The following is a 19,548-nucleotide window of genomic DNA, read 5'->3' on the forward strand; positions in this document are numbered from 1 at the left end:
AAAATGTTAATGGTGGTATGTTTTTCTTCGTATGAGCTGTTATGCAAAGGAGAAATATATAGCGCCCAGCTAGTATTTGAAAATGAGTTAATTATGGGGGAACAAGGTCTTGCTGGGACGTACACCACAACCATTAGTCCTACCATGCATCATGCTGTTAGAGTTGCTAATGTTGAATTATTTTCAAATATTCATCCATCTTATTGAGAAAATTATCTACCAGAAGGCCATGTGGAATGAAATTATCCATATCTTACTTGACTCCAGCACAAGAGACAAACCTATCCAGATAAGTTTATTATAAGTTCTTATGGTTCACACGCTATCAACCATAGACATCATGAGGAATTCCTAAAGACTAGCTTTGGTGAAGGAGGAAAAGAAGAAGAAATTTCATCGTTTTCCTTTGTTTTTCCTTTCTCTTTTTTTTTTTGCTAAGATTGCGCATATTCGCAGACTGAGTACAAGAAAAAAGAATAGAAGCGATCTCATTGTTCATTCAAGTTTCCTCTCTATGTTCCATGTGTCTTCTTAAGAGAACTTTTCTAATTAGTTTTTCAAATTTTTAAATCATCATAAAAGAAAACAATCCAAATTAATCTAAATTGTATATTTTATATATTGTTATTTTTTGGTAAATAAAGCAAAAATCATATATGAGGTCCTAAGCAAACCCGTAGCCTTGTTTTCTTGTAGCAAGATGCCGTTAGAAATTCGTGGAAGGGATGCAAAGCAATCGAATAATGACAGCATAAGTCCATGTCGGTACCCCAAATGTTAAATTGTCACTCTACCACTAAAGTAGGCATTGTTGGAAAACTATAATATGACTGGGTGATGAAGACCATGAGGCAAGTTTTTGTTTTTTATCATGGCCTCATGACAAGAGAAAAAGATTTGGTCCAATAATTGGATGCTACTGTGTCTAATGAGCCATAGGGTGGATATATAGGTGTGACAAAAATTGAAAAGAGGTTGAAGAAGAATCTATGCATGGTTGAATTTTATGTTCCTTATTACTTATTGCAGGTTATAACGTGCATCTGAATTAAATCCATTGCGATCATCATTTCCAAAACACTCGTTTTATGATTGGAAAATTTATTTTTTCTCTTCGTTCTTGTTCTTGAATTGCCATGCTAACTGTAGTTTTGGAGAATATAAATATATGTTATCAAGGAGAGGCAGAAATACCAAACCTTTAACATTGGTATGCACCAATCTCCAAGAAAACGAATCACGAAGCATCGACGTAGAGTGCTTCTAAGGAGTGGCCCGGACAAGTTGTTAGATGGACGGCAATTTAGGATCGGTCCTCGGCTTGCCCCTGAGAGATAAGGATGTCTGCCAAATTTTAGATATGACAGCGAAAGCCTTCATTATATTATTCTTAGTATAATCTTAATTCATGGGTCCTGTTGGCTTCTCTTGCATCAAAATGTGGAGCAAGAAAACAGGTCAAAATGCCCTGCCATGACATGAGAAGCCATCACCCCAAAGAAAGCCCAGCCCGGGACAATAGAGATCAAGAGACTCTCATGAATGCCAAAATACCCAAAAACAAATAAAAATTAAAATAGTATAAGAAATAAAAGGAGAAATGTTGGGGGAAAGGATGACACAAGAGAAATATTAGGCTCTGCTTTATATAAAATCTCTCACTAAACAAACAAAGAGTTATTACTACACAAGGCGAATTCCCTATACAAGACTGTCCCCCACTCTCTTGTGGCCCTTTTGGACCCATAAATAAAATTCTTGAAATTCTCTACAATAGAAACAAAAAAAAAAAAAAGGGAAAAAAATAAATAAAAAGAAGGATAAGCATATTTCTCTCAGAGATTGAGAGAATAGTATCAAATGATTAAGAAACTAGATGCTAAACTCAGAGAAAGAAAAACAGAAACAAAAGCAATCTCCAGTGATACAGATATACTTGTAAAATTTCTGGTATAGAGGGGGAGTGAGGGAGGGGAAAAGCAAACTCCCATTTTGCCTTCCTTTGCCTAGTGAGAATTCGTTTGGTGATCATCCCCACCGTCCGCACCGTGCTGCTGGCTCTGATGGTGATGATCATGACGCCCGGAATTCATGCTGAGTCCGGCTCTATTATAAGCGTTCAGCGCCGCCAGCATCCCCAGATTAGCCTCCGAGATTCCCAGCCCAAGATGCTGCGCCGCCGCGCCCCCCATTGGGAGCGCCCCGGCTGCGCGGCCGCCTTGGAACTCCAGCCCGCCTGGGATGTTGATCCTCGACATGAAGGGGAGTGTCGGCTGGATCGTGCCCCCGCCGCCGCCGCCACCGGTGGGTATCCCCGTCCGGTACTGCCCCTGGCCTGCTGCTGTCGGGAACGTCCATAGAGACGGTTCCGATGGCCCGGCCGTCGAGCCAGCGGAGACGGGGAGCATCCAGAATGCTCCACCGGCTCCGCTGTTTGGAGCCACCGCCCACATTGCCGCCGCGGGAAGGACGCCGGGCGGCCTCGCCATTCCTCCGGCGGCGGACGCAGCAGGTTCATGCGGCGCCCGCTGCTGCAGTTGGAGGCCGCCCGTCCGCACGTCCTTGGAGGCGGAGGATGGGGACGACGGCCCGCCTCCTCCTTCTTGCTGAGAAGGAGGCGGCGGATGCTGCTGCTGCTGCTCTTCTTTGAATAGATCTTCTCTGAAGCGTTTCCTCAAATACGTATCGGCGGAGGAATCCCCTCCTCCGCCACCGCCGCTACCTCCGGCCGAGTGCAGTCCTCCTATTTGATCGGTGGGTAGGAGATGATGCTGGTGAGCGGGGTGGTGATGGGGGAGCTGATGGAAGCCTAGCATTGTGGAGTGGGAGATCCCAGCGCCCTCCTCGTAGTCCGCGCGGTGGTGGGCGTGGGCGAGCGCGAGCGCGTGGAAGGAGTGCGGGGCGGACTTGGACGGCGGCGCCGAGAGGGAGGAACCACTGCTCCTGAGAGAAATATTGAGCGTGGAGAAGTTCGCAGGGATGGTGCCGGTGCCCGTGGCAGCGATGATCGCCGGCTCCGCCTGCTGCAGGAGCCACTCGATGGTCTCCCCGTCCGACTTGTGCCCGAGTTCTCGTGTCAGCTGGAAGACTCTAGCGGCGCACAAGGCCGGCATCCGGATCCGGCGGCCGCGGCCTTCGACTTTCGTATGCCGGTCCTTGGACGACCGCTTCGCGACGACAGCAGCCTTCTTGGACGCGTCGGCGGCGGAAGAGGAAGGGCCGGGAGGAGTGGGATCGGGCTTGGCGGCGGAGGAGGAGATGGCGAGGGAGGCGTCGACGCGGCCGGATCCGGTATGGTGGATGACGGACCCCATGAAAGAAGCGGGCCCGCCGCCTCCTCGGCCGTCCAAGGGGACGAGGTCGAAGGAGGAGGCGCCGCTGCTGTTGCCCTGGTGGTGACGAAACTGCTTCTGGTCGGAAGTGCTTCTACTCCCGTTGGTGCAGCCGCTGCTACTGTTGCTATTTGATGTAACTCCTCCTCCACCTCCACTACCACCACCACCTCCGCCTCCATGTCTATGATCACTTCGTTCCATGTATTCTCTTTCCCTCAAATAAATCAACAGCCAAAAATTTTTTTTTTTTTTTTATTCCCCTCGCCTCCTTCTATTTTTCTTTTATCCCATCTCAATTCTCTCTTCTCTCTTTATTTCCAGAGAAAAATAAAACGATTAAAAAACTAACGAGTATCAGAGAGACTACCTACTTAGGCTTCCGTCCAAACACGTGCAGGTGGCCGGATGCTTGCTTCGCTCGAGACTGCGTGGGGTGCGTGGGGCTCCTCCTAATTGACTGTTGTCTCTGTGTCTGCGTCTGTGTTGTATGAGAAGGAAGGAGCGAAAGATAGGGAGAGGAGGTGGGGGAGAAGCTTTTGAGAGAAAGATGAAGGGGGTGCGTAGGTTTAGATCCTAAACCCTAAATCCCTTTCGCCTTCTCTTCCTTTTTTTTTTTTTTTCCCTCTTTCTTTCTCTCTCTATAATTATTTCACTCGCTCTCTGGTTCCTTTGTTGACACTAGGTGGGGGCCTGGGGAAGGAGCAGCAGCCCACTCGTGGGACCTCGGAAGGAATGACGACTATAGACTTGTTACGCAGGCCAGTGTTAAAAACTTAAATCCACCAATCCTTATCCTTTTTCCTCCCCCCCTCTTCTCTCCCTTTCACTCCATCCACTTGGTTCTACCAGCCACAAAGCCTTCAAAGCTTCGTGTCATCCCAATCCCCGGAAGAGCCCCACCTAGGGAGCCATTAAAGATGGGGACAAGTGGTCTTTGTTTGTTTGGTGGTTGGGAAATTTGATGGGGTGGCGACCGTCACGGTAATAGTAAAATAAAAGGGCAAACAGCCTCCTGTCCTGAAGAGCTCCTCTCCTTTCTATTATTACCGTTTCTGTTCCTACTACTATCCTACCTCTACCTTACTGCCCCCAGGTAATATGGGGGAAGCAGCCCGACAGTGCAGGTGAGCGTCAGATAAAAGCATCTAATGCTGATGACAACTCATCCCAACACAACCTCCTTTTTTTTCTTAAATATATAATTGTGTATTTTAACAAAATAATGTTGAGCTAGCTGCATGAAAGTTTATACTTATATTATATATATAACTATATACACATGGAAAAAATTAATAAAACTAGTAGTGGAAAACTCATCTGCCAGTCAACTCCAGCCTGCCCCACTTTGTTTTTTAAAAACACAGCCCACACCAACCCAAATCCCATCCCAACACACAACTTTATCCCCTAATTTAAAACAAAATAGATGATTGTTAACTCCCATAAGCTTCACACTTTATTCTAATCCACTTCCATTTGTACACCTATCTCTGAACGAGTAGAAATCATTGGTTGGACCAGATCCAGCTGGTGGACTAGCTAGTCCAACTCAAAGCAACATGCACAAAGATTAATAAAAAGAAAGAAAAAAAAAAAAAGAATACAGTGCATGCTTATTTGTATATATTGCTTTGTGATTGCACTGGTCTACCGGCTTAACAGTATTTTATTGGATGAGGAGGTATGAGAGTGGGGTGGCCCTCGGCCCCATTCTTATTGAGCTTTTCGGTGGCGTAGCTATTTGTTTGGACCCCTTGCACCAACGGGGCTCTGAGCGCACCCGCTGGGTCATTCTTTTTCCCAAATCTCCAGACCACAAACAATCCTTCTTTTGTTGACCCCCCGGCAGTGACAATGTCAAACCTTATCATGTAACCATCTTTCCCTTTATTTCTCCCTTTTTGTGGGCACCATCATGTTACGGGGGGACTGTAGCCAGCCTTGAGTGAGTCTTTCTGAGCCAGAGAGTCACACCTGACTCACATGGGTTCCGAGCTTGTGGGTTTCCCATCCTTCTCTCTCTTAGCAAGTTGGACATCCAAGTGGTAGTGTATAAAATGTATCATATATAAAAAGAACCTATCATATGGAGTTTTGGTCACCAAACAGAAGAAACACTGTGGCTGCATCACCCCACCTCCATTGGCTTCTCCATATCTAGATTCTTGATGGAGACCCCTCTCCCATGCCCCCCACACCATCATCCCATCCCATTCAAATATCAATTATCATAATAGACAATAGATATATCGTTGGAATTTGGTGATGGATACTTTTTATGCTTATGTTCTGATACCATTTTGTTAAAATGGACAGAGGAGAACAGGAGTACTCAATCATATATGATAAGAAATACTTGAGAGAGAAGAGAAACAATATCATAATTTCTATTCATTTCCTATTCAACTCCTACTACATATCAAAAAAATCACTTTTATTTATACTACTCACAAATACATTAATTACTAGAGTTATATGACTCTTTGATCTCCACAATACATTAATTAATACCCCACATACTTCTATGAAAAACATACACATATGCACATATATTTCTAAGCACAAACACATTCCTAAACATAAGTTCATGTACCTACATTTAATACATCTCTTGTACCTAGACATGCATGGATAATCCCACTCACATAGTTCAATATAATTTATGAAGACAATAAATACATATTTATCTTCTAACATATATAATAATAAGCAACATAAAAAAATAAAAATATATATAAGAAAAATATATATATATATATATATATATATATATATATATATATATATATGCACTTGTACATATTCGGAGAATATGGAAGAAGGCCAACCTCTAGGCAAAACTAAATTCCACCGAGGCTGGCTTGCACCTTCTCACCATCTTTTATGTGTGCCCGCTTGGAATTTTTTTCCCAATCTTTGCAACAAGGCCAAAGACTGATGGAAATAAAAGCGGCAGCAGGCGTTTCCCAAAACACGAGAAGTTTTTTATTTTTTATGTTTTTGTTTCTGAGGTGAGGCTGTTCTGATGAGTGAGGAGATGATGGGTGAAACGGAAAAGTGACACGAGGGTGGGGCTCGGGGTGGGAAAAAGGTACAGCAGGGGGTTTTGCAACTTTGCCACCTTTGCCTTTGTTTGTGGCCGTACGTGTAGCTCTTTTTTACTGGCTGTGGGAATTTATTACTGCAGTAAAGAATCAATGCATACGGTGGAACGTGGTAATTAATCAATTATTATTGTGGGGGCCAGCCGGATAACGGATGGCTTTTTCTATTTCACCGTAAATTAGATGTCTGTTTGATGACGAGTGTATGTTTTGGGTTCCTGCAGGGGACCCAAATGCCATGTTAGTGAAGCCTAATTACCAAGAGAGAGAAGATGGAAGCCTCCCGGGGAGGAAGTTGGTGATTCGCCCCGAAAACGGAGGGGATAGGGAAACAGTACGGACGGTCCGAGATTGATCGCTGGTAATCAAAACCAACCAACAAACTTTGGTTCCCTTTCCCAACATGCTGTGAAATTGGTACTGTGATTTAACAGAACATGATCAATAGTGGACATGATTTGCATTTTTCAACTCATTTAAATTGGTTCCATGATTTGCATTTCCACACAATCAGATAAAGTCATTGTTCAATTATTTATAATTTAATTATAAAATTGATAGAAAAAATTATATAGTTATCACAAATAAAATTAATCTTATAATCTATATAGATAATAAAATGATAAGAAATGCTTGGTTCACGAACGAAATCAGAATCAAAATTAGAATTGGAGTAGCTGGGAATCGAAATAACCAAATCATCCGAAGTGCTTAGTTTGTGATCAGAATTGGAATCAAAATCAGAATTGGAATAAAAATTTGAATCCATAGGTGAGAATAGAAATTGAGTTCTATGTAGATTGAGCCATTCCCATTCCATTCCAAAATCAGAATCGGAATGGAATTCTTTCCAACCAAATAATTGAAACGAGAGTCACTCATTTTCATTTATATTCCAGACCCCTACTCCCCCCCAACCAAGCACCCCCTAAGATTTTGGGGCTATGCTTGCTGTAGTTACTTTTGTCTCAGCATGCTTCTTCTATGTATTGGATTGGTTGCTTTATTCCAATATCTTAGGTCGAAAGGTTTTGATAATCTATAAGTGTGAAGACTCATATAGGTGTGCATTAGTTTACATTGATTATTCGCTGGAAAGATCAAAAATATTTATATGGAACTACAAATTCAAATAATATCTTTCGATAAATTTTTTTGGATGAGATTTTAAATCGTTACAAGTAGTATCGGAGTTAATCCTACTCATAATTTATGTAGACTAAAGGATACTAAGATATGAATTCATTGTAGCTGATTACATGTCGATCGTGGTATTTATGAATAGATGCATAAATTTGGATCCTTAGCCTTGCAAGAATGTCAGGACTTAAATAAGGAGAGTATGTAAAGATCTATACGGATGTGTATTTAGTAGCACATCGATTATTCGTTGGAAAAATCTTGAATACTTATATATGACGAAAGAACTCAAATAATGCCTTTGATCTAGTTATTTTGAATAAGGTCTTAGATTGTTACAATAACTTTATTTGAGTATGGCAATCCACCACCACTTCTATTTTTCCAAACTATCCCTAATGTAGTTTTTTTCTTGAGTCCTATCTTGAACTAATTTGTATCGAAAACCACTTCTATTCTCTCCCAATCGTCAAGGTCCCATATAATTATTTTGTCAATACTCTTTTTCTAATAAAATTTAATATGGCACTGCCTTTCTTTTGGTCCAAAGAAAAAAAAAAAAAAAAAAAAAAAAGACAAACAACAATATTTTCACTAGTTTTGAGTCTAAAAGGCAGTATTTCTTTTGGTCCAAAGAAAAAAAAAAAAAAAAAGACAAACAACAATATTTCCACTAGTTTTGAGTCTAAAAGGCAGTATTGCAACAATATTAAATCCACCGAAAACAAAAACTTTATATAACTTGTATATGACACGACATAGACCACTGATATAATTGATGCTGCGATTACCGTACAAAGCACTAATTCCTCAGTGCTACCTGGCCCATGCATCGTGGTAGTGAATATTTTCTTCTTTTTTTTTTTTGTTCTCTCTCTTTTTTCTTTTTAATAATTCCAGACTTAGATCCCCTACCTAACATTTTCTACGGCGGTGAAACCTGAAAACGACCTGGGTCAATTAAAAACAATTTAACAGTGACTAAGATTAAAAAAAGAGGAAGTATGGAAAGGTGACATGAGATCCAAGAGGGCTAAAGGGATGGTGGGCTCCAATATGAAGGTGTTAATGATTACAGGGTAATTTAGTATAGGGGGAAGCACCACATGCTCTCTTTCACGTCCTCCACCCCAACACCCCCACCAAACGCTTTCTATCTTTACTGCTGCCATGAAACAGAGAAAGAGAGAAAGAAATGAGAAGAGGCCAACAAGGAGACCCAACCGGGCCGTGTCACCTGGCTTAAATGCACCCTCTCCCGGACCCCAGAGGAAAGTGTGGGGGACCTAATTTATTGGCGCGCAGCCAAGGTTCATATTTGGCTATCTTAGGGGATGCAAGGTCTGCGGCATAAATTTTCCTCTTCGAGTAAGGTATGCATGCAATTGGGTATGGGTCTAGAGGACTAAGATTTTTCGATAACGAGTAGCCCTATGTATTCGAAATGGGTGCAAAAATGCTCATTTTGTTCTTAAAAATATTCATTTTGTGCTAACTCTTGGGTGAGTCATTGCATTGGAGAAAATTTTTGATAGACTTTAGGTTTATCTAGTTGACATCTTCACGGTGTCGGTCATCGGTAATAGGTTGTAGCGATGATTCTGAGTGGTGGAAAGGAAGATAGAGTTTGATTTTAGGTCATGTACACCATTAGATATTATGAGCTTGTAATAATTTGCAATGTTGAATGTTGTGAATTGATTGCATTTATGTTTTCTAGCTGGTGTGTCACACTGGGTCCCCGAGATGCGACATACTGCCATTTTGATAAGGTATGATTTAGAAAGGAGCTGGTTTTAGATGTCAAGGAACAGTGGTTAGGTTTGGCAACATGTTGCTGAATGGTGACTTCATAGTTGTCAATGTGGATAACTTCGCATGTGCAATTCATTTCCATGGTTTTAGATAAGATCGTCTTACCTAAATTTTTCACTAAACAATCAACGACATAGGACAAATAGATGATACACAACAAAAAGATGTCATGATATTTCATATGTCTATGTACAAATATATACAAAAACAATTTAATAATGAAAACAAATTACATCAAATACTTAAAAATTTATAATTTGATAACATGACTACAAAAATCGTCGTGTTTTTTGAAGCTATTGAATAGTGTCAAATATTTCATTGCCAGCAAGTAATTAAGAAATCAATCATTTAGTGAACACTCAACAATAGTTCCAAAATTCATCGACAAAAATACATGATACCAAAATTCATCACTAGAAAAGAAATATTGTTTTAGCAAATTCATTCATTGCACATAACTAAAAAACTAGCCTGAAATATACGAGACAGGTCTCGATCATTATGATCATGATTATTCTCGCACATAATTTTATGATAGGCCCTGCTCTACATTAAGTATAAGAAAAATGCTAAATTAATACCGACCCCCTCCCAATTTTTCAGGATTCTTTGTGGAGGTTGGTGTGAGTTTAACATTGCTCCAAATTTGTCATTGCACTCAACCGACAGGATAACTTGAAAGAATAACGATGGAGGAGATAACGTGGCCGAATGATGATTCTGAGGTGCCAAAAAGAGAGGTGATCATGACTAATTTGATGGGAAATGCTAAAGGAGTGCATGCATCATTGAGCTATGTGCATGATAGTATCATATATGTTGGAGTTCTTTACAGCAAGACAGTGCAGGACTCACAATGCTGGCCACAAAAGAGATTGCTGGCCACAAGCTAGCCCACGAGGAATCCTGCAAGGTTCCCATCAAAGGCTCTGTCCTTGGGAACAAATCAAAGAGGGGATCCTAAACTGGTAAGGGTCTGGAGCCAGGCTAAGGTGATGCTGACCCTCGATGAGAATATTTCACTCTTGCTTTCCAAGCTTGGTGAGTTTACGAAGTAGACCTACTTCCCCGGATTTTGCCACCAACTTGTTGACGAACCAGTTGTGGTGTCACGTTATATCAAGGAAAGAAGGGATGCCTGAAATTGACCCGTGAGAAGGGTGTGGGAGTGGTCATCAAGCTATAGATTTTTGACTTCCGGCCGGACCCTGTCACCTTGGCTTTTCAAAGTTCACACACATAACCGTTTAGGCAAGGTAATTAGCCTGCTCTTTTAAAGAGAATGTGGTGCATATGTAAGAGATTATGTTAGGTAGAATCCAAATAAAGAAAAGGGATTACATTAAAGCCCGACATGTTTTCTTTTTATTGGTCTATTGGCATAATGTTATAATACCCACCATAACACTTGTAGCCTTTTGTTACATCAAGGAGATCTGCAAAATACTTTTTAGTAATATTTATTATTTTATGAACCAAGCGTAATCTCTTTTTTTGATAGTAAAGGAGGCTCGAAAAGCAGCCACTTGTGCTTTTATTAAGAGAAGAATTAATTACAAGAAGAACCAAGGGCTATCTTAATGGTCGTTAATTCCTGCTTAAAAATTAAGAAAAAATAAACAAGTTGTTGTTCCATTATAGTAGTATTTTTTATAAAAAATAGCATTTCATTTTCAAATCTTTCGTAAGATTTTGTTTTGGTATATACGACAATGAAATAACACTTTTTCTCATTATTGTGATCTGTTTTCTGCTTATAAGATTAAAAAGTACCATTATGGCAACTAGAATTTTTATTCCTGGGCAAAATTTAGAAGAGGGGCATGGGAGTAAAAGTACTTGTTTCAAGGGGTCCGTTATTTGAAGATATTAGCAATATTGAAGCTTCAAAGAAACAGAGATCCTTATGAATTGCATACAACAAGTATGAATTGCGATCCTTATGAATAATTGAAATAATTGGATCTAGTTATTCATCCATTGTCATTCACACAATTAAATCCCATTTGAATGACCAATGACTAAACAAAATGAAGCACATATTTTGCAGTTTCCACCGGTCGTTCAATTACACGCCTTTCATTAATCGGAGTTGTCTTTTATGTATGACAATGGATTAATAACTAGAATCACTAGTGTTTTCAAGAATTAGATGAGATCTAGTCTCTAAAAACAAATCAATATACGGTGGCTTTTGTTATGGTATAGGAGAGAGAAAATCATTAGTCTTATATCAGTTGTGAGTCAAGAGAAACTTTGGTTTATGTAAGATGAAACTCTCTCTCTTTCTTGAGGCACCTTTTGAAGGGCAAAATCATGAGGCTTCATACCATAACGGTCAGAGGTCAAAGTGGATAATACTTGACATATACGGAGCGGAGACCAACCCGTCCAAGTTATTGATAGCAATATTTGTGCTCACCATAGAGCCGATGTGCCTTTGGCAGACTGTGATACACCTCCCGCAATTTTGCTCAGAGTTCCTTTTGATTGGGAAGCTATGTTATGGTGAAGGAGGGAGGGCTTTAATAATTCTACATTAATTGTGAGTCAAGAGAAACTCTAATTTATATAAGCTGTGATCTTTCCTCCTCAATGAGGTGCTTTTGAAAGGATAAAACTGTAAAGCCCCATGCTATAGTAGCCAGAGGCCAAAACGGATAATATCTCATGTACACGGAAGCGGAGACCAACCTGTCCAAGTCATTTGCTCTTGACCACAATAGTTTTACTGTTATTTTATATATTTTAAATACATTATTCAGACTTGATAAAACTTATGATTATAGGGAGAGAGACCAAATGGCTCATTAGTACAAAAATCCATATAGAAGGATCTTAAGGACCATGTTAATATTTCGAATCTCAATCTATATGTTTTTTCTGAAAATAATACTAAAATTGCAGTTCAAGATTCAGTTAATTGAATTCTAAACCATTGGTGCATTGATTAATGTTGCTATCGGACACAAAGGATTTCTCTCTACGGTTTAAATTAGAAACATATATGTGGGATGCATGTGACAAAAGAAATGTGTTATTTGACTCTTCTTAAAAATTTTTCATGATTTCAAATCTAATAAACAAACTCTTATTTTCCGCTAGCATATTTTTCTCCTGGATTTCTCATTGTATCGGTAACTTAAAGTTGTAGAGGATCCCTTATGGTTTAAATGAAGGACTTTATAAAATATTAGCATCTCAAGGGAACCATATCAAAAAGTCCCAATCCATCTTCCATGCTTAATTTATTGATGGTACCTTCGGCCTCAAGCATGTGGAAAGGACAATATATATTCTTGTATGCATGTCATAATCTGACAGATATTTATTCTCTCTTCACCCGTTTTGACATGCTGGCGGGGCACCGTAGGATATCTTATCATGGATCCTTCAGATTTTTTGTGCTGCCCAATTAAAGGTTTGGTTGGATAAATCAGATCAACCTGGATTTTTGTTCGGGTTCGGATATAATCGGGATACCTTATACTGATATCATCATGCTAGGTTGGTTCAAAATTACAAATTACATACCAGGCTCAGTTCCTGATGACCTCTATTTGGGAAGGTACTTCTGTTTCAAATGGTTGTGCTGCTCACAGGATTCATATGTATTTCTGGCTTTCAACCATTCACACTTCCAGAATCATGCAGATGGCAACACAGGGGGAGCGGTGCCTGTTTATCATATCCTTAAATTTCTTTTGGGGATCTCTTCAAGTTCAGACTCTTACACAGCAATTTTTCCTCACTTTGTTCGTTCTCATACAATGTTGTCTTGTAAAGTGTCTTGCTGTCCACATTCCATCTTGCAACCTGTTGTTGTTAGTTGTTTGTATGTCTGCATTTTTTTATAATCGTATAACTTTTTACATGAATAAACACATTCTACCTTTATACCCAAAGAAGAAAAAAAAAAAGTCCCAATCAATTTTGAATGTTTTCCACAAAAGAACTTTACATGTAATATAAATATGTATGTGTATATATACATATACACATTTATATACAATCTTTTTTGTTTCTTCAAGTGTTTTACGTACAAAAACATACATACGACGGTAACGTTCATTATTATGAAGGGGGGTGGTGAAGTAGAACGTCGTTGCCCAGTTTAAACTAATATTGACGTTACAAAGGGGGTTCTATGAAACAATGCTATAAACTAAAGTCGGCGAAGCTGGCGCCTACATTAGTACGTACGGATCTTTATAAATACATTTATATTATATAAAAGCCCTTATAGAATCGTAATATTAGACACCCACGGCAAAGACTGGCGTGGGGTTTCGCGTATCGTCGACCCCGGGGGACTGCTCCGAGAAGGAGAGCAGAGCCGAGATGGCGCGGCGGCCAGTGGAGGGAGGAGGAGGACGGCACCGGAAGTGGCGTTGGTGGCAACCGGCGAGCTTGATGCCCAGGCGGTCGCGCCGCTGGGCGTTCGTCGGCCTCCTCCTCCGCCACGGAGGCTGCCCGTGCCTCCTTCGTGTCCGTCGACGTCTAATAGCTCATCAAGATTGGTAAATCCCTCCCGTCCTCACCTAATCTCTATCCTTCTCTTTTCTCCTCTTTAAGTTCCGGGGAAAAAAAAAAAAAGCAATTTTTCCCCCTTTTTTTTTTTTTTTTGAATGCATTAGGTTTCGCATATAACCATGAACCACAAAGATTATTTCTTTTTTTTTTTCTTGACATTCTATTATTGCTTAGTTTTATGTGATAGCCACCGGGAATTCTTATCCGATGTCAAATGCTAAATTTTGCTTTAACTGCTGCTGTATATAATGTTTTATTGAAGTTGAAAGCTTTTACTCATTATTAGATGTGCTGTTTGAGCTCATTTCGTTTGACTTGCTATTGACCAATATGAATTCCCATTTAGATTAAGAAATTTCTCCTTTTTTTCCCCAGGGACTTCTGATGGTTTTTTCCTCTCCTGTTTCTGGATTTAGGGGCCTTAACTTTTCATGACTAAGCAACTTTTTCTTGATTCCATCTGCGCAATTTCGGAATACCTCTTTGTCTGGTCCTCAATCATGCAGTTGAAAATTTTGAATTGATATGTACGTGGAAAGTGCTGGGTCGGTTGAATTATGGTATATAAGTATATGCCACAATGTTGTCTTTGTCAAAGATATAGCTTAATATGGAGTCATGCATTGCGTTCACATGCTATCTGAGAGGTTTTTTGTCTCATCATACATCCAGCTATTAGTTCTTTATATTGGATTGTTGCTTCAACTTGAAGCATCAGATGCTTGCTTCTCAAACTAACATCGTCGGGACTTGGGATAAGCTTCTAAAAGAATCTGCTATGATGATGCCTAAGTACTCCACAGCTATCCATGGTCATCTCGTTTGGTATTGCAGAAAGGCCATTGAAAGGGACTGCAACGGCACTTAAAAGAGATTAAGGAGTTTTAGTTCTCACACTAAGTATGAACACGTGTTGGTGTTGGGAGGTACTGAATGAGACTTGAGCGCGACAGATACAGAATTGAGTGGTATTATATGAGCTGGCCATCAGGACCTTCGGTGGCATTGATGTCCTTTGGGAACTTGACTTGAACCAGCTGGACTTCCTTGGGGTTGGCTATTGGGTTGCCATGCAAGTATTTACCTTCACTTCCTCTGTCGGTCAATTTTGGAAGAGCTTATGGTAGCATTCTTGCGGACCAGTGCATTTTTAGAAGAAGCTGGTGAGGTAAATTCAGTAAAGTTTTACTTTCAAATTACGGGATGCTTTAATGAGGTTGCCTTGGTTGAGATGTTGATTATTATCAAATTTGTCAAATTTCTTGTATGATCTAGACAATCGGTATGTAGATTAACTTCCTCTGCAGCATGTGTGAGACAAAGTAATTATGAGTCAGAGTTGGGCCTAACCCGTAGTCTTGGAGAATGCAGTGAGTGGGATCCAAGTCCATTTTGACTTGATCACCTAACATATCCATCTTCTCTATGCAAACCTGAGTCAATCTGGTAATCAGCTTATTCTAGACCGAAAGACCAAATGGATAGGATTGAAAATTGAAATATTCTGGACTCAGCTCCAACTTGAGCAACTTGCATCGGTATATACTATACCATTCAATGGATGTTAAAATAACAAAGAAGTGCCTACAAAGATGGATGAATACTGTTGAGGAATTGAACTCCTGTTTTATGATCCAGTTACGAACTTAGAATAGATATTTGAAGCAGTGATTGGAGTAGCGATGGACTTTCCAAATGAGTGGTTGGTTATTATTAGGGATAGATTGCTGACTGACAATTATTGGTAGGTGTTATGGGATTGTCAACTTTAGGCAATTTCTCACTTTTTATGCAATCATGGCTTTATTAATTTATTCTCCTTGGTCGTAATCCATGTACAAAATGTGTTATTACATTGCAGTGTGTAAGACCTAATATTCAAATAGATTATGAACACTATCTATTGAAACCTGGTTTTTCTTTCAGCATATTTCTATTCTAAACTCATGGCAGGTACCACTCTTGTACCATTTTATCTGTACTGTTTGGTGATAATCCTAATTGACAGGTAATGTTTTCTTCACTGCCATGTTGAAACATCTCATGCACAAGTTACCTTTAACCTTCTGCTTGGATAACTCCAGAAAATTTTAAATTGATACGGACAACTGAGAATGGCCATCTATTCCACGTGCCAGGATGGTTTTCTATTATTGATGTCTTTTCTTGAATGTGCTACCTCCTGGCCGTGCTTCATTTGTTTAAGATCTATCTTTTATTGCAATTAAAGCGGTGGAATTCAGTTAGACATACTTTTCTAACAGTTGCTTTCTTGGCATTGAAACTTTCTTGGATTTTGTCCTATCTGTTTGACATACTCAGTGCATCCTTAATTAAATTGAAATCTTGTCTCATGTCATATTATTGACTTGTTCTTAGATTTGGGATTTGCCCATGATATCAGATTTGTTTGTGCCTGTCTGTATCATAAGAAGGATAAAATGCCTTTCCAACCATTCTTCAGGCATGTAAATTTGGACTATTGAAAGGTGTGCAAGCTTCTACTATAATTCCTCCATGCAGGCACAGGAAATATCTGAACTCAACCAGTTCCTTCTATTTTATAGTGTGAGAAGTAAAATCATATGCCTTTTCAGGTGGTGTATGGTTATACTCAGGCATGCAAACAGTTTTAATGGATATATATCTGTTCCCTATATACCACTAAACATGATTTCAAGCTCTGGAATTATTGGAAAAATTCACTGCTGGCTCTTTAATTTTTTGAGCTTTATTGTAAATGGATATGCACATGATTATGGAGCCCTGCAGCTTCCTCATGGAATGGGTGCCCCAGTGTTTTGATGTCTTGGATTCCTAATTTCTTAAGTTCAGCTAACAACGAAATCAAATGTCATGCAAATTAAAAGAACAGGAACTATGGTCAAAAGGATCACTCTCACGAACTGACGTAGCAAACATAATGCAGATCTTGACCAGATTGCCTGCATAACTGGATAGTTATTACTAGCAAGATCAAGGGTGTCATTTTATCTTTTGTATGTTTGCTTACTGTAGGTTTCTGGACTACTTGGAAACTCCCTACTTTGCATGCGATTGAAGTGTGGAAATGGGTCCCATTTTAGATCTTTATCTGCTAATTTTTTGTCGCAAAGCACTATCTCTTTCAGGTCATGCCTTGCATATTTCTAGAACTATTCTAATATCCATTCATCAGTATCCCACAACTGGTGAATGATAAGGTCATGAGCTTCCTGTGCCTATATGGACTCTGGAGGTGGTGTTAGTTTCGCTAGACCTACATGTGGTCCAAATTGCAAAGGTTCCCCTTTGAGCCTGCGACATTCTTTCTTTTTATTTGAATAATTACTGGTTTGAGACTATGTGCAATTTTTCTGTCTAACAAGCAAAAATGTTACACAGACTGTGGAGTTGTTTACTGCTTGCTATATATTTGCACTGGGGGTCGATTGATTTTGTGGGTGCTGTGCATTGCTTTATCTTGTCCAGATTTGAGATATATAGATATCCCTACAAGTTTCATGCCTTTCTGCTGTAGTTATTAGTCTTGCAGCATTTGTGCTGCCAGTTTGTCAAAAAAAAATTCAGTTGGTATTGGTGGAATATATATTGGTAGTTCTTTAGATGCATAGTCTGGTATAAGGAACCTTTGATGCTTTTATAGTTAGACGGCATTATTCTGCAGTTAGCCAGTTACTGTTAATTTACTGCTGTTCTCCCACTCCATTATCTAGCAACCGAATTATCGAGTGATTGGAAGCTTCTTCATGTTGAAATGATTTTGGATATGTTACTGCTTGGCCAATGCGAAATAATATCCTGGTCCTATTTTTCTAATTGTACATGTTGATGATAGCAAATTACTGTTTATAGAACTATTTGCCCAAAGAACTAAATGAAGCTAATGAACTAAGCAGAATGGTATGCTACATTCTTTTTAAATAGGATTACTGTGAAGAAACAAAAAACATATGCATGAGCTGCAGAGCACAAGAGTGCCAGGCATTTATGGTTTCAAGTTGTATCTTTTCAACTTTGTGTTTATGCTCTGGCCCCTAAAGATTTCTAGGCAGGCCTTTTCTTCTCATGCTATCCATATTGTGTTTTGAGACAACTTTTCTATAATTCATCCTTGATCTTAATTTCTAGCATCTAAATTATGCTAATTAACTCCATACTATTTCATGGACATCTTAAAAGAATTCAGACAGGTGGTAATTTGTGCCTTTTATAAAGACTTGCATGGATCTTTTAGTGACAGTGTTTTAGAAGGTGTTATTATCTTTAGAATCCCAGTCGGTGAAGTATGACACCATCCATCTGAGATATTGGAAAATCCCTGCATTGTAGTGTCAGCTATCATTTTTCAAAAGACGAGATCTAGTTCCAAGTATTTTATTTCTGTTCCTATCATATGTCCCACATTGAGAAAAAAAAGCCAGTCTCACCAACCCTAACAGTGTCCGCACTTGTTGTCTCGATAATGTCCATGCTAAGGTAGGGAGTTAGTCTTTTTTTTTTTTTTTTTTCTTTATGAAAAAAAGAGATACTTAATGGTGCACTATTTTTTTCCAAGAGAGCCATCATTTTGTTTAGTTATTTATTTTTGGCTGTGCTCATCCTACCTTTTCTGCCCCTCTCATGGACTTTCTTGTTGATCCAATTAAAACAAAAGGAGGACCAAAAAGGGTTTTTTTTTGTGTGTGTGGGGGGGTGAGGGGGGGGGCGGAGGATCGAGAATGCTCCAATCCTCCAAAAATCTAATCCTTATTCTTTTCTAGTATTCAAATATCATTCCGGTTCCAATTCTCATCACAAGTCAAACACATCAAGGGATATAGCCTTTGTAATTTTTATTGTGATCCATTTCAATTCCGATTTCGATTCTGGTTCGTGACCTTACAGTAGACTAGATGCCAATCACACAAATACCAAACAGTGGTTTCATTGCAGCTGCCACCCCTAACAAAATTAGATTGGATAGAGGGTACCATGCCAATCTCTTTTGCTGGTCCTTCAAGAATATGGATCAATGGCTTGGATTGCAGTGTGAGACGTTACTTTTATCAGCATTATCCACTCATTAGATGGTGGGTCAGCAACAAACAACTGCAAACTGTATACAGGCAGCAGACAGACCATGACCTGTCCTACGTTTCTTGGGACAGCTAGGGATCCTACCATCTAAATTTAGCCCACTCTATATGATTCTGATACAAGCATTTAAAAGGGGATTAGACGTATGCTCAAAATCAAAACAGGTTGGTAACAAATATATCATGGTGCCTTCAGACGTGCATTCTTAGTGTACCATTTGCTGACAAAGATGTCCATATTGGCAATCGAGCTACCAATGAATGTTTCCTCTCAGGCACAAGGATATGATCAGATGATCTAAATCTCAACCCTAAGATGGGTCCGCATTGGCAAGTACTTTTCAGTGTGAATGTAACTTATGTGATGATCCAATGGGTTTGACGTGCAATCAGTACTGCGATGCTATAATGTCATATCATTCACACGTGAACTTTAATGGTTGATGTGGCAAGACTTCCATCGCCTAAAGATTGTAAGAGTGACAGCATCTATCAACCGGTCATTTTAGAACTCAGCAAAAATATCTTCATCTTCTTGAT

At 39.6% G+C, this 19,548-nt stretch overlaps 1 protein-coding gene and 1 long non-coding RNA gene across 4 annotated transcripts; one reads left to right on the forward strand and one right to left on the reverse strand.

The window, feature by feature from the left end:
• Window positions 1–1,616: 1,616 nt before the first annotated feature.
• On the reverse strand, window positions 1,617–4,061 carry LOC105038398 (uncharacterized). Its single transcript, XM_010914199.4, has one exon. The coding sequence runs from the start codon at window positions 3,534–3,536 to the stop codon at window positions 2,007–2,009; it is 1,530 nt and encodes a 509-aa protein (XP_010912501.1). The 5' UTR covers window positions 3,537–4,061; the 3' UTR covers window positions 1,617–2,006.
• Window positions 4,062–13,622: 9,561 nt separating this feature from the next.
• LOC105038399 (uncharacterized) lies at window positions 13,623–16,710 on the forward strand. 3 transcript variants are annotated; one of them, XR_012142012.1, is made up of 4 exons: window positions 13,623–13,917; window positions 14,306–15,098; window positions 15,884–15,938; window positions 16,310–16,710. It is a non-coding gene; the product is annotated as an uncharacterized lncRNA (long non-coding RNA). The 3 variants fall into 3 exon arrangements; XR_012142011.1 differs by lacking the exon at window positions 15,884–15,938 and having other exon boundaries at window positions 13,624–13,917; XR_012142013.1 differs by lacking the exon at window positions 15,884–15,938 and having other exon boundaries at window positions 13,624–13,917; window positions 16,395–16,710.
• Window positions 16,711–19,548: the final 2,838 nt, after the last annotated feature.

This window comes from Elaeis guineensis, chromosome 1 (genome assembly GCF_000442705.2).
Source record: "Elaeis guineensis isolate ETL-2024a chromosome 1, EG11, whole genome shotgun sequence".
Classification (NCBI taxonomy): domain Eukaryota; kingdom Viridiplantae; phylum Streptophyta; class Magnoliopsida; order Arecales; family Arecaceae; genus Elaeis; species Elaeis guineensis.

What these genes read in the sequence shown, in the direction of transcription:
- LOC105038398 (XM_010914199.4), bottom strand. Translation starts at nt 3,536, where the DNA reads ATGGAACGAAGTGATCATAGACATGGAGGCGGAGGTGGTGGTGGTAGT.